The sequence below is a fragment of the Mandrillus leucophaeus genome, unplaced genomic scaffold (assembly GCF_000951045.1).
Source record: "Mandrillus leucophaeus isolate KB7577 unplaced genomic scaffold, Mleu.le_1.0 Scaffold594, whole genome shotgun sequence".
Taxonomy (NCBI): domain Eukaryota; kingdom Metazoa; phylum Chordata; class Mammalia; order Primates; family Cercopithecidae; genus Mandrillus; species Mandrillus leucophaeus.
In genome coordinates this window covers 962,839-977,427 of record NW_012106408.1, presented here as the reverse complement: position 1 = coordinate 977,427, position 14,589 = coordinate 962,839, and the positions used below count along the sequence as shown (strand labels likewise).

The following is a 14,589-nucleotide window of genomic DNA, read 5'->3' as shown; positions in this document are numbered from 1 at the left end:
TTTTCTTCATTTGTAGACATGATGTTTAATTTATCTTGCATTTCCGATAGCATTAAAGATTAGAAGAGTATAAGCTTTTTCTTTTTATGCCCAGGGGATATGGCTTAACATTGGCTTGAGAAACACTGCCACATTCTAAGGAACGACCAATAATAAGAAAAATTATTTCATGTAAAAGGATTATGCTTGCATATAAAATGCCGAATTCAACTGAAGTTCATTATACTGCCTTTATGTGAGCTCAGAGGTGACCTTCATACTCTGGACTCTGAAAGGATCCAGTGCTGGATACAGCTCTGCCATTGGAAGCAATGTGTTCCATAACTAGGGTTGCCTAAGTAGATCCTTTCTTCTGTTATCTATGGTTTTTCTTTAAAGGCGTGCTTTTCAAAACATGATATTCTTTCATGTGTATATATATATGCACACACATATACATCACATATGTATCATATGTGTGTGTGTGTGTGTGTGTATACATGTAGCCTTTCAGGAAAGTTTGTAAAATACAGCCCTGAGTAGAATTATGGGGAAACAGTTGCAGAACTGCTGAGATTGGGTCGGATAAAAAGGAAAGAGCAAAAATCTAGGTTTTTCACAGGTAGTTAGTCCAGCTGTGTTTTGTGAGGCATGAACCAAGCTGAATCAGAGCAAGAACAGGTTACGATCTTAGGTCACATGGCGGTTCCAGCTATAGAATATTGGAGAGATGTAAGTGCTTGATTTAAGCATTATTCTATGCCATGAATAAATTTATATCATTCCCAAAAGTATGCATATCAGATAATGAGTTAATCTTACGTAACTTGAAAACCTTAAATATTTAACCGAAAGGATTTTGTACATAGAAAGATGTCTTAGTCAATGTAAAAATGCCAGTGATTTGTGTAGCATGTCCTTTGCTAAAAGTCATTATATAAACTGAAGTCATTTGTCTGTCTTTGTTTCAAATGTGATAATATTCCACATTTAACAGGTGATAATTATTGAAAATATTAGTTTGCCTCACTAATATTGTGTCCGAGATATTCTAGTTTAAACCAAGTAACTAATACTGTAAAAGAAGATTCCTTTTATGAAGCCAGCATTATCCTGTACCAAAACTGGAAAGACACAACAACAACAACAACAAAAAGAAAACTTCAGGCCAATATCTCTGATGAACATCAATGTGAAAATCTTCAATAAAATCCTGGCAAACTGAATCCAACAGCACGAGGCGGGCAGATCATGAGGTCAGGAGATCAAGACCATCCTGGCTAACATGGTGAAACCCCCGTCTCTACTAAAAATACAAAAAATTAACTGGGTGTGGTGGTGGGCGCCTGTAGTCCCAGCTACTCAGGAGGCTGAGGCAGGAGAATGGCGTGAACCTGGGAGGCAGAGCTTGCGGTGAGCTGAGATTACACCACTGCACTCCAGCATGGGCGACAGAGCAAGACTCCGTCTTCAAAAAAAAAAGCTTATCCACTATGATCAAGTTGGCTTTATCCCTGGGATGCAAGGCTGGTTCAACATATATAAATCTATAAAGGTAATCTATCACATAACCAGAACCAAAGACAAAAAACCACATGAATATCTCAATAGACACAGAAAAGCCTTTGATAAAATTCAGTACCCCTTCATGTAAAAAACTCTTAATAAACTAGGTATTGATGGAACTTATCTCAAAATAATAAGAGGTATTTATGACAGATCTACAGCCAATATCATACTGAATGGGCAAAAGCTGGAAGCATTCCCTTTGGAAACCAGCACAAGACAAAGATGCCCTCTGTCACCACTCCTATTCAACATAGTTTTGGAAATTCTGGCCAAGGCAATCAAGCAAGAGAAAGAAATAGGGAGGATTCAAATAGGAAGAGAGGAAGTCAAATTGTCTCTGTTTGCAGATGACATGATTTTATATTTAGAAAACCCCATCGTCTCAGCCCCCAAATTTATTGAACTGAAAGGAACTTCAGCAAAGTCTTAGAATACAAAATCCCTGTGCAAAAATCACAAGCATTCCTTTACACCAACAGTAGGCAAACAGAGAGCCAAATGAATGAACTCCCATTCAGCAATCACTACAAATAGAATAAAATACCTAGGAATACAGCTATCCAGGAATGTGAAAGACCTCTTCAAAGAGAACTACAAATCACTGCTCAAGGAAATAAACGAGGACACAAACAGATTGAAAACAATCCATCTTCATGAATGGGAAAAATGAATACTGTGAAAATGGCTATACTGCCCAAAGTAATTTATAGATTCAATGCTATTCCCATCAAACTACCATTTACATTATTTACAGAATTAGAAAAAGCTATTTTAAATTTCATATGGAATCAAAGAAGACCCCATATAGTCAAGAAAATCCTAAGTGAAAACAACCAAAAAAAACCCAAACCAAAACAAAACAAAACAAAAAAAACAAAGCTGGAGGCATTACGCTACCTGACTTCAAACTATACTACAAGGTTGCAGTAACTAAAATAGCATGGCATTGGTACCGAAACAGATATATAGACCAATGGAGCAGAACAGAGACCTCAAAAACTACACCACACATCTACAACCATCTAATCTACAAACTTGCCAAAAACAAGCAATGGGGAAAGCATCTCCTATTCAGTAAATGGTGCTGAGAAAACTGGCTAGCCATATGCAGAAAACTGAAACTGGACCCCTTCCTTACATCTTATACAAAAATTTACTCAAGATGGATTAAAGACTTAAATGTAAAACCCAAAACCATAAAAACCCTAGAAGACAACTTAAGCAATACCATTCAGGACATAGGCATGGGCAAAGACTTCATGACTAAAACACCAAAAGCAATGGCAACAAAAGCCCAAATTGACAAATGGGATTTCATTAAACTAAAGCTTCTGTACAGCAAAAGAAACTGTCATCAGGATGAACAAGCAACCTACAGAATGGAAGAAAATTTTTGCAATCTACCCATCTGACAAAGGTCTAATATCCAGAATTTACAGGGAACTTAAACATATTTACAAGAAGAAGACAACCCCATCAAAAAATGGGCAAAGGATACGAACAGAGGCTTCTCAAAAGAAGACACTTATGTGGCCAAAAAACGTGTAAAAAAGCTCAACATCACTGATCATCAGAGAAATGCAAATCAAAACCACAGTGAGATACCATCTCACGCCCAGTCGGAATGGCGATTATTAAAAAGTCAGGAAACAATAGGTGCTGGTGAGGCTGCGGAGAAATAGGAACGCTTTACACTGTTGGTGGGAATGTAAATTAGTTTAACCATTGTGGGAGACAGTATGACAATTCCTCAGGGATCTAGAACCAGAAATACCATTTGACCCAGCAATCCCAGTACTGGGTATATACTCAAAGGAATATAAATCATTCAGCTATAAAGACACAAGCACACATATGTTTATTCCAGTCCAATTATAATAGCAAAGACATAGAACCAACCCAAATGCCCATCAGTGATAGACTGGATAAAGAAAATGTGGTACATATACACCATGGAATACTATACAGCATTAAAAAGGAAAGAGGTAATGTCCTTTCCAGGGACATGGATGAAGCTGGAAGTCATCCTCAGCACATAACACAGGAACAGAAAACCAAATACCGTATGTTCTCACTCGTAAGTGGGAGTTGAACAATGAAAACATATGGACACAGAGAGAGGGAAGAACACACACCAGGACCTGTTGAGGGTGGAGGGTGAGGGGAGGGAACTTAGTGGATGGGTCAGTAGGTGCGGCAAACCACCATGGCACATGTATACCTGTGTAACAAACCTGCACAGGTGCTGCAAACCACCATGGCACATGTATACCTGTGTAACAAACCTGCACATTCTGCACATGTATTCCATTTTCTTTTTTTTAGAAGAAATAATGACAACAACAAAAACCCCAAAAAGTATTCCTTTTTAAAAAATTCACAACTTAAGTAAAATTACACATCTTACATCTCTGCTTCCTAATGCTTTGGATTCATTTAATAAAAGCCTATTGCTTTTTTGTTCATTTGTTTGAGAGGATTATTTTGAATCTGAAGCTTTTATTATTACAAAATAAATTAAAGAGAAAGATGGAGAGTTGGTGATTATTAACTTAGCACATATCCAACCTGTGGTCAACATTTAATAGAAAATATTTATACTTTTGTAAAATTTAATGTACATGTGAGCCCCTTACAAGGTAATTGTTTTATTAAAAGGGGCTTTATCTAAGAGATCCCTTGGAATAACGTAGAGCTGTCTGGAGTGACCATTTTAATCACACCATTTTTTTTTTTTTTGCAATATTCATATACTTACTGGAAGGAATTTTGAGTTGTAAAATAAACTGTGTTCATAGGACAATGCCACTACACTAAATTTGAGGCCAGTTTCAGCATGGAAAATACCTGTCCCTCAAAAATTTATCTGTGAATTCTCCAATATTCCTTTCCAGTTGATCTATGGACCTCCTCTAAACAGAATAGTCATACAAAATGAAATCGGTTAGTAAGCAATCCAGCTTTATGAGTCTACTCCTAGGTGGGACTAAGAGTCTGACTGATGAAGTCCCTGTTCAGATAAGCTGAGTCAGACGTCAAGAGCTTTTCTGGTAATTAGTGACCTAGGACGAAGTAAACATATTGGAGTTCCATATGAGTTAATAATTTATTCAAGAGTGCAAGAAATCAGATTTCCCATTAAAGCATCTGTTTAATCTGTTTAATCATCACTAGAGAAAGGGTTATATACACAGTGACATTAAGGTACCTGAAGACTTAAGATTATTTTTATCCTCCTTTTCCATTTTTGTTAAAATAGAAGGTTGGATTTTATTTTCTAAGATGTCACGTTTCATTTTTGTATTTTAAAGATACTCCTTTGCCCCATAAGCATTTTCTCATAAAATGGAGTAGTAGAAACTTTCTAGTTTCCCTTTTGCCATCAGTTAGAAATTATGATAAATTACAAAGCAAGTGAGGATAGCCTTTTAATATTTGGTGAGGTTTTTATACTTTTTAATACAACTAGATTTATTATCTGGTCATAATTTTCTTCTGAGGCATTGATGAGAGAGAAAACGTGCCTGTTAATTACATATTCTTATGTAGTAACGTTAATTTGCTTTTTCTTTCACTCCTAACAACATTCTGTTCACTGCCTCTCAAATTTGTTTGCATAACTGTTAAAACTTAATGTTTAGGTCTAGAGTGAAATCATAAAAAATAAAGGCTCATCAAATCAACTCAAATATCTGAGTAGATTTTTCATTAGGCTTTGTAATCTCATAGCTCCATCCTCACATTTCTAGTGGCTCTCTCGGCCTTTCCTTTCATTATAGCCCAAACTGTAATCATTTACAGCAGCATGTCCTGTGTTCTGTGTTACTGTGTTCTGTCAGTTAACTCTGCCATGTGAGTCATTCAAGCTGGAAACATTGCAGTTACATATGATCTCTCTCTTTCCCTTCACATTTAATCCACACTCTTACTAACTCCTGCAAACTCTTCTACTACACCATTTCCCTTTATCTGTCTAATTCCACCACCATTTTTTTAGTCAGTCTCTCATTGGCCATTTTTGAGGTCTTTTTAATGGACTCTCCATCACGAGTATCTTCCCTCTGCTTTAACAGCCAGTCTCCCTGATCTAATGGCTCCTTGGTTCTAAGAAAGAAGCTATTATATCTTGTCATTCAGAATACCCATGGGGAAGACTCATCTTCTTCCAATCTAATTTCTAACTAAACTTCATACTTTTTCCAAATGAATTTGTTCTGGGTGTATTCTTCCTCCCCCACTTTTATGATTTAGTTTACACTCTTCTCTTGGCTTTATCAAGTCTTCACATGTGTCCAATCTTTTGTTCCTCTATAATGCACAACTCAGTAGTGCTATATCCTCCATGATAGATTTTGTATCTCTGGAGGTGCAAATTATTTCTTATGTCTAAACAATACAAACTTCAGTCATGAATTCATGCAAGAGGGCTTTAGCTGTTTGTCAAAGACTGGCACACGAATGTGCAGTCACATGTTTTTAGATCAAAATAAAATGCTTATATTTTACTACTTTGTGATTCCCCATTTTCCTTGGCCTTTCAATCATTTAAGAGGGTGTCTTCTTTATATATATATACATGCATACATTACCTGTATATGAATACTGCATATAACATCAAATCTGACTTCATGGTGTTTCTCAACTCTTTTTTATCTCTTTAATAATGTATCATCACCCCATATTTAATGTTATTTTAAATTAAGACAAAATTAAATATTATTGCTTAAAAAAGTGGTAGAATGAAGTTCTATATCTTTTTCTCCATCTTTCTTTCAGAATCTAATAAATTTAGTTTCCATCTTGGTTGAGACTTGTTGATTTATATTATTTAAAAGTATGTAGAGAGAAGAACTACATGTAATGTTGTGTGGAAACAGCAAAGGGTTTGGAGGCAAGAAATTCTGGGTCTCAACTTTGTAACATAATCAAGTTGCTTAGTGTCTCTGATTTTCACTTTTCTCACCAATTTAAAATATATTTGATTGGGTTAACATAAGATAATGTGCTTAAAGCACTTAACACAGTGCTTGCTTTGTAACATAATCAAGTTACTCAGTCTCTCTGATTTTCACTTTTCTCACCAATTTAAAATATATTTTATTGGTTTAACATAAGATAATGTGCTTAAAGCACTTAACACAGTGTTTATACATGCAAAGTACTTACTAAAGAATAGTAGTATAGTTTTTATTATTTCCCCCTTTTACATGAAGATATGCATAAATATAGAACTTTATTATTAACCTCTTCATTCTGTGTTCCCCTCTCCATAGCTACCGTCAGAGGGCCCAGAAGCTTTCGGAAATTCACAAGGATCAACCTGGTCACCCTGTCAATCGAACTATCTATTGGATAGATTATATTATTCGTCACAATGGAGCCCATCACCTACGTGCCGCTGTCCATCAAATCTCTTTTTGTCAGTATTTTTTACTGGATATTGCCTTTGTGCTTTTGCTTGGTGCTGCCTTGTTTTACTTTCTCTTGTCTTGGGTGACAAAATTTATCTACAGAAAAATCAAAAGTCTGTGGTCTAGAAATAAGCATAGCACAGTTAATGGACATTACCACAATGGAATCCTCAATGGCAAGTACAAAAGAAATGGCCATATTAAACATGAAAAGAAAGTGAAATGAGCCAACAGCCCAGGTGATAGAAATAAATTGGTTCACTCATTGAATTTTTATTGCTATTATTTAATCTAACAGCTACTAAAAGTAAAACAGTAAACAATTCTAACATGCCCTTATGAGATCTACTAATGAAATTCTGTGGAATTAAGATGGCTGTAAAAAGCACAAACCTAAAATGCAAAAATGTATTTTATTCAAATACTGATGTAGAGAGTTTTGGCACTGAACCTTCTAGAAGCCTTAATTATTTAAATCAATTAAGTGACTGTGTCAGACCTTAGTTTTAAATCTTCATATGTGTGTGTCCTGGATCAGGAATGGTTGCATTTTTCTTAATAAGGTTGTGTGTGTGTGTGTGTGTGTGTGTCTGTGTGTGTGTGTGTGTCTCCTAATTAAGAGAATTTTTACTGGCTGCTTGTTACATTTGTTGAGGGTACAACACACTCAAGAATAAAGTAAAAGGATAGTCAGGATCCAGATGTTTCTTTTCTACCATTTAATATGTGTGAACTCAGAACACCACTATGAAAGAACACTTTCCCCCAAAACTGGATGCAGAGGAAGAAAAAAAAAAAGGAAATGGCACAGTTTTTTTGTAATTTTTGTTTTATTTTTTTTGTTGTTGTTGTTTTCCTTGTTTTTATTTTCTGATAGAGTATGTCCACTTCTGGGGGAAAAACATGTAATTAAGTAAATGTATACATTGGTTTTCACATTTTACTTTTGTTTTCCCACTACCAATAATTTTCCTCTGGAAGAATTTTATAGTTTTTTTCTATTTAATTTTAATGAGTAACAATATGTTAAATGCATAATTAAGACAAAGCAATGAAATTCTGACTTTATTCAAAGTACTGAAGATTATTGCTTCCAGGGCATTTTTAAACAGCACCACTGTATTGTTGAATGTTTATGTAACTGTTTGATGGCTTTTCTATAATGTAACTTTTGAATGTTCAGGTGTTACATTTCCAAAGTTTTACTTTTAAAAAACCATCTTCTGATCCCTTTTATTGTCCAGGCCACACAAGCTATATTACATAGGTGCCAACATTTAATTCCTTTAAATGAAACATTTGCAGTTTTCCATATTGGTACCTGCTTTGTCTGGAGACGCCTGAGATCTTGTTAACAAATCAGACTTTACACTATATACAGATGTGACAGATAAATTGAACCACTTTTTTGTGAAAATGAATTCCTATCATCCTCCTCATTCCCTCAGCCCTCACCTCAGCAGCCTTTTCCGGTCATTGTGGCTGACATGGAGCAATGACAGTATTCATTTGAGAACAGGGATGCAAGTCACAGACATCATAAAATCAGGGCCTCCCTGCTGAAGCATTCACTAGTTGGCAACTATGAATTTCTTTCATGTCATTCTGTTTACTTAGCACTTGCACTACCCTTGTTGGTTGAGTGTATGCTTTATTTGTTTGTAGTTTGAAATCCCACATCCGATAGCTGAGAGTAGGCAAATACAACATTTACCTAATGTTACTCACTAACATGGAAGAGTTGTGAAAATTCTACAGTGCTGTAAATCCTTGGCATACACTATGACAAACAACTTCATTACTCTCCCACCAGGAGCTGCTCTCCTGCACTTAGAAATAATGTCACAAGTAGTTTTCTAATGCACAATGCAGACAAATGTACTGCTCTCTGAATACTTGAAGAAATGGTATTATACATACATAGAAACCGATTAGTTATACCTTTTCACAATCTTATTACGATGTTGCCGTTAAAAGGGGAAAAAGACACAGGCAATGAATGGTGGGATAGTAAGAGGACTTAGAGTGTATGAATGAGTTGATTTTACTTTTTTGGAATTGGATTAAGTTGACAGTAGGCACTGATTGGATGATTAAGCATAAGTTAATCTCCACTGTGATAAAAACTTAAATAATAAACATGATTTAAAATAGAGAAGTGTTGTTGGAATAAAATTTTTATTCAGATTTCATAATATTATATATATTCATTTTAAACATGTTTCTAAGACAGGTCTCCCAGCTTTTGTATGTATTTATGAGTGTGCAAACAATGTATTAAATGTGAGATTAAATGTGAGACTTTTTTTTTTTTTTAATTGTTAAACAGAGGGATTTACCTTACAAGGACATGGACATGGATCTTAAAATTCTGTTCCAGAAGTAAGAATGTTAAGTGTAGGTATTTACTGATCATTGTTGGTTTTTATTTTTTCTAGCAAGATTATTGTTAGATAGTTTTGGTAAATAGGGTGATTTTTAAATTTTCCACACTTGGGCTAGATTGTATAATAAAGTAAAGTTTTCAAGAAAGTATTTATTCATTTATTATTTAGAAAGAGTTTCTGCAACTATTAAAATATTCCCATAGCTAGTTATCATCATATCAAACACAAATGAGAATTAAGACATTTTTCCTCTAGAGTAGCAACTTCTGTTATCCCTCCACATAGACCACAGGGGCAGGATTTGGGTGTCCAGGGTTGAAAAGAGCTAATGTTTGGGTTAAAGTAATAGTTTATGATTGAAGCTAGAGATTCTCTTCAAAACTCAGCTTCTCTCTCAGTCCCAAATACTGCTAAAACTGAACAACTCCACTTCAAAAATAAAAGGTTTATAAATGAAAGAACCAAAATAAGTTGAAGAAAAACCTCAAGGGATAATCCAGCCATCTGTTTTACTGATAGTATAATTCATATTTCATTCTAGCTTCTAAGTAATTCAACCAGCTTATAAATATAAAATCACATTAGAGAATGGTTATTTGCAATCAATATAATCAAAAACGTCTGAAATAGAAAAATTTTACATTTCATATGATGAGGTTTGAGAATTATAGGAGTTCTATTATTGAAACTTCTCTAAAATGTGCATTAAAGAGCTGCTTTCATACTTCTGAGATGGTAACATTTTAGCCAGCTTTTGAAGACATGCATTTCATGTGAAGATACTATTGATATTTTTGACAGCAAAACATTTTTCCAACAAATTTAATTAGAAGGGTCTTAGATATCCACACAATTAAAGTATTTATATTGCCGTTTTTCTGCAAGTCCTACAGAGTGTTAAAAATCCCCGATCACTTGGGTGTTTGGGTTGCTGAGTTGGGGTTAGCAGGGCAGGTAAGGTGTATTGGTACCAAGACGCCTAGCTTTAAAATATGGAAACCAAAGGCACACAATACTTATATGACTCATACCTTCACTTTTGGGTAAGGCAGACATGATGTAAGAGATAATTCATTTATATTGTATCCTGCAAGACTAGTGATCTTCCTTATTATAAATAAAACCAGCAGATTATTTTCAATAGAGTAATATATAATCCAACATTAATCTCAGGTAATACATTATCTCAGGTTTTTCATTTATTAACCAGGAAAACCTGAAGTTCTTGCTGAATTTTATAGAATTAAAAGTATTTTATTTCTGTTAGTTTCTATCTACAATCAGTTTTAACTTTTCAGTAACCCTATTTTATGCAGTGATTATTCCATATTCCTGACAGCAGAGGTGACTTCAGTTCCACTGTGTCAATTTAATAGTTACTTACTTACTTAATTTATTTGGAGACAGAACCTCCCTCAGTAGCCCAGGCTGGAGTGCAGTGTCGCAATCCCAGCTCACTGCAACCTTCCGCCTCCCGGGTTCAAGCAATTCTCCTGCCTCAGTCTCCCGACTAGCTGGGATTACAGGCATGCACTACCACGCCCGGGTAATTCGTATTTTTAGTAGAGACGGGGTTTTGCCATGTGGGCTAGGCTCTTCTCCAACTCTTGGCCTCAAGTAATCCATCCGCCTCGGCCTTGCGAAGTGCTGGGATGAGATGTGTGAGCCACTGCGCCCGGCCAATGCCTATATTTTTAAAAAGATAATATCTACTAAGCCACGAGGCTTAGTCGTAATATTAAGATATTTTCATTGAAGTCAAAAATAACTAAAAAGCAGTGCAGAGAGAAAAGTTTTGTTGAGATTCGTTATACAAATAGGTAATATTTTAATCGAGGGATCTATTACTCTTAGCATAGCACTGCAGTAGAGTATCTAATGTGTTTGAAAAGATGAATTTCATATGTTCATGCTAATTTTGCTTTAGTTACCCTTGTAGAACTTTGGCTGAAGGCCATGAATATTCTTTTAGCAGAAAATGAAAACTTTTGAATGTAAATGCATTCGATAAATTGCATAACATTAAACTTCAAATTAGCAAGGATGTATATCTCTGGGTAACTTATTTTGTCTATAAAAGGAACTGGCAGAGACGAGGCATCCAGAAAAGCCCAACGCTATGATATATTAAAGATTCTCAATTCTGCTTCCAATCTTGTTTCTGCCCTCCACGTATAATGAGAGGTTCAACTTATGAGTAAGAAGGCAGGGCAAGAGTACCTAAAATACCAATGTGAACAATTAAGTTTGAGTCATCAGAAAAAACAAATGCTAAAGACATATATTAGGTTGAACAAAAATATGTATTATTAATACCATTTACATATATTTATGTGTGTAGCGTTTACACTATCCTCGCAATTCTTTAGAAAGTTGATTTTTAAAAAATTTAAAATGCTCTCTCAATTTTTTTAAAAGAATGACAGTATTATGAAATTTTTGAAGTCTTTTAAGAAACAAAAACTATCTTTTTAAAACTAAATAAAATTCAAAAGGACTAGCAAGTTTTACATTGGCCAGATCTACCCCTGTAACACTTCTTGCTAAAATATTAGGAATAAATAGGAAGAAATTGTTACAAAATAAAATCAAGTCACTGCTTTGATGTATTCTTCTTTCTTGTACTTCCATCTTCTAACTCTAAAATGGAAAACATTTTGAGATTTACAAATTTAAACCACACTTAGATTATAGTATATATAACATTTCTTCTCATTTGCAATCTCAAAAGATGAAGGCAGGAAAGAAATTTACTTTGGGTACCTCTGACTAAATTTTATGAATCCAAGAGAATGGATACACCAGTTGCACCATTTGAGAAAGCGCAGTTAATTTTGAATTTGAATATGCCATACTCCAGGTCCAGATTTCATCCTACTGACATGACACAACCTTCCTTACCTGTTCTCTCCCATCTTCATGCTTCTAAGCTTTCAGTTTCCTCTCTTGGGTTTTCTATTACCCTTAGGTATTTTCCAAGCTGCCCCATCCTTTTCAGGTTTATGGTGCATAGATTGTGCCTAAGTATCTAATGTGTATCTATATTTTTTTTTTTTTTTTTTTTGTTGAGACAGAGTCTTACTCTGTTACCCAGGCTGGAGGGCACAATCTCGGCTCACTGCAACCTCCTCCCTGCAGGTTCAAGCAATTTACCTGCCTCAGCCTCATGAGTAGCTGGGACTACAGACGTGCACCACCACACCCCAGCTAATTTTTGCATTTTTAGTAGAGATGGGGTTTCACCATGTTGGCCAGGCCCAGGCTCTTCTCAAATTCCTCACCTCCAGTGATCTACCCACCTCAGCCTCCCAAAGTGCTGGGATTACAACTGTGAGCCACCATGCCCAGCCAGATGCTTTTGTTTTTTAACAATGAGGAAATACAATAAACTCAAACATTGTAATTTACAAAGGTAAGCTAAGAAAATATCCAGCATTTTTTTAAAAAAAGTTTTATCTGTACTAGATTAATGACTTTTAGGATGTAAGATCAAAAACAATGGATGTGCATATGGTGCTTCTTATGGGTATTGGGAGGAGGGCTACCACTGAATGAGTTTACACTCTCTCAGGGCACTGCACAACACTCTGGATGTGGCACTGAATGAACCATTTGGGGCATAGCTCAATGATCACTATCAAGCCACATATACTCTTCTTATCCCCAACTTGGTCAGCTAAAATTTTTAGACAATTGCCTTGTACAAATAGAGACATTGGCTTTCCCCTGTGGAAGCCTGTCTAAAACATTCATTCTTGGTGCTCCTAACAGGATCCTTTTGTACCAGAAAAGAGTGCTGTCTCTGATTCTATAAATCTCACTTGACATCACTCATATCCCCAGTGTTAAAATGTGCTAGAACTGCAGCCATCTGTCCGCTGGAGCATGAGAAAAACCCAAGACAGATAGGTGGCAGGTATTAAAAAATGTATCTTAAGTTAGGATTGCAGCAGTAATTGTCTTTCCTATAACAATGAGCAGAAAGGTGTGGATAGCAAAGGCAAGGACAACCTGGGAAGGAAGCAGCAGTGAGTGGTTACAGATGAAAAACTACCTCAGAATTCCTCTCATACTTTTCAAAATGGATTTTTATTCCACCTGGTATATTTAAGTGATATTCTGGAGAAGCTTATCTGAATTGGATAGGTAGGTCCCCCAGCTATGCAATCTATATTTTGGAATGGTCATCCATCTTTTTTTAAAAATTATTATTTCATCAGAGATAAGGTGGGAAGGAGCACAAATCAAGCAAAGATCTTTAAAGGTCTTGAACGTAAGGTCCAAAGATGTCAGTGGAATTTGGCAAGTGCAAGACTTTGGCAATATCTAGGCATCTATAGGCATATGGACCATATTATGTCATACATGTTCTAGTGATGCAAATTTCAACATGAATGGGTGTCCTACCTGAGAATGTGGCCATACCACTGGAAATGTAGGTGGCATCAACTCACATGTTTGTGCATATCAAGACAGAAGGTGCAGAACATCTCTCTGCTGGCTATCATTTCTTATATCAGAGGTAAATGACAGAAATTTAACTAATTTTTTTGTTCTCCAATCATAAATACATTTAGCGTTAGGTGACATGGAATTGCATTTTATAGTCGTGTGTTCTGTTCATCTACCAGCTTTCAGATGCCAGGTCTAGTATGTTTGCTCTTCCTCACTGGTTAAGAAACTGCCCATAGATATACACAGTAAATCTGTTCAAATTACACAAAAAATTCTGTGAAAACTAAATAGAAAAGAAGCAGATGGGGGAAATAGTACAATTTAAAAAGGTATTTTAGATTCCTTAAAATTTCATGCAAGTTATGTTGCTTTAATTTCTTATTTCTGTTGCTTTAATTTGTTATTTCTGTTAAATGAGTAGTAGCCTTACATCACCACTTTAGAATACTCAGGCTTTAACAGTATTGGTTGGACGCTGTGGCTCACGCCTGTAATCCCAGTACTTTGGGAGGCCGAGGCGGGCAGAACGCGAGGTCAGGAGATCGAGACCATCCTAGCTAACATGGTGAAACCCCGTCTCTACTAAAAAAAAATACAAAAAGAAATTAGTCGGGTGTGGTGGCAGGTGCCTGTAGTCCCAGCTACTTGGGAGGCTGAGGTGGGAGAATGACATGTACCTAGGAGGTGAGTTTGCAGTGAGCCGAGATCGCACCACTGCACTCCAGCCTGGGCAACAGAGCAAGACTCTGTCTCAAAAAAAAAAAAAAAAAGAAAAATAAATAACAGTG

General features: G+C 35.8%; 1 protein-coding gene across 1 annotated transcript in view; it reads left to right on the top strand.

Moving 5' to 3' along the window:
• UGT8 (UDP glycosyltransferase 8) overlaps positions 1-9,114 on the top strand; it is a 109,133-nt gene extending 100,019 nt beyond the window's left edge. Inside the window, exon 6 of the mRNA XM_011999458.1 lies at positions 6,822-9,114. Coding sequence (XP_011854848.1) covers positions 6,822-7,185 — 364 coding nt within the window. The 3' untranslated portion in view covers positions 7,186-9,114. The remainder of the gene's footprint in view (positions 1-6,821) is intronic.
• The last annotated feature ends 5,475 nt before the right edge of the window (positions 9,115-14,589 follow it).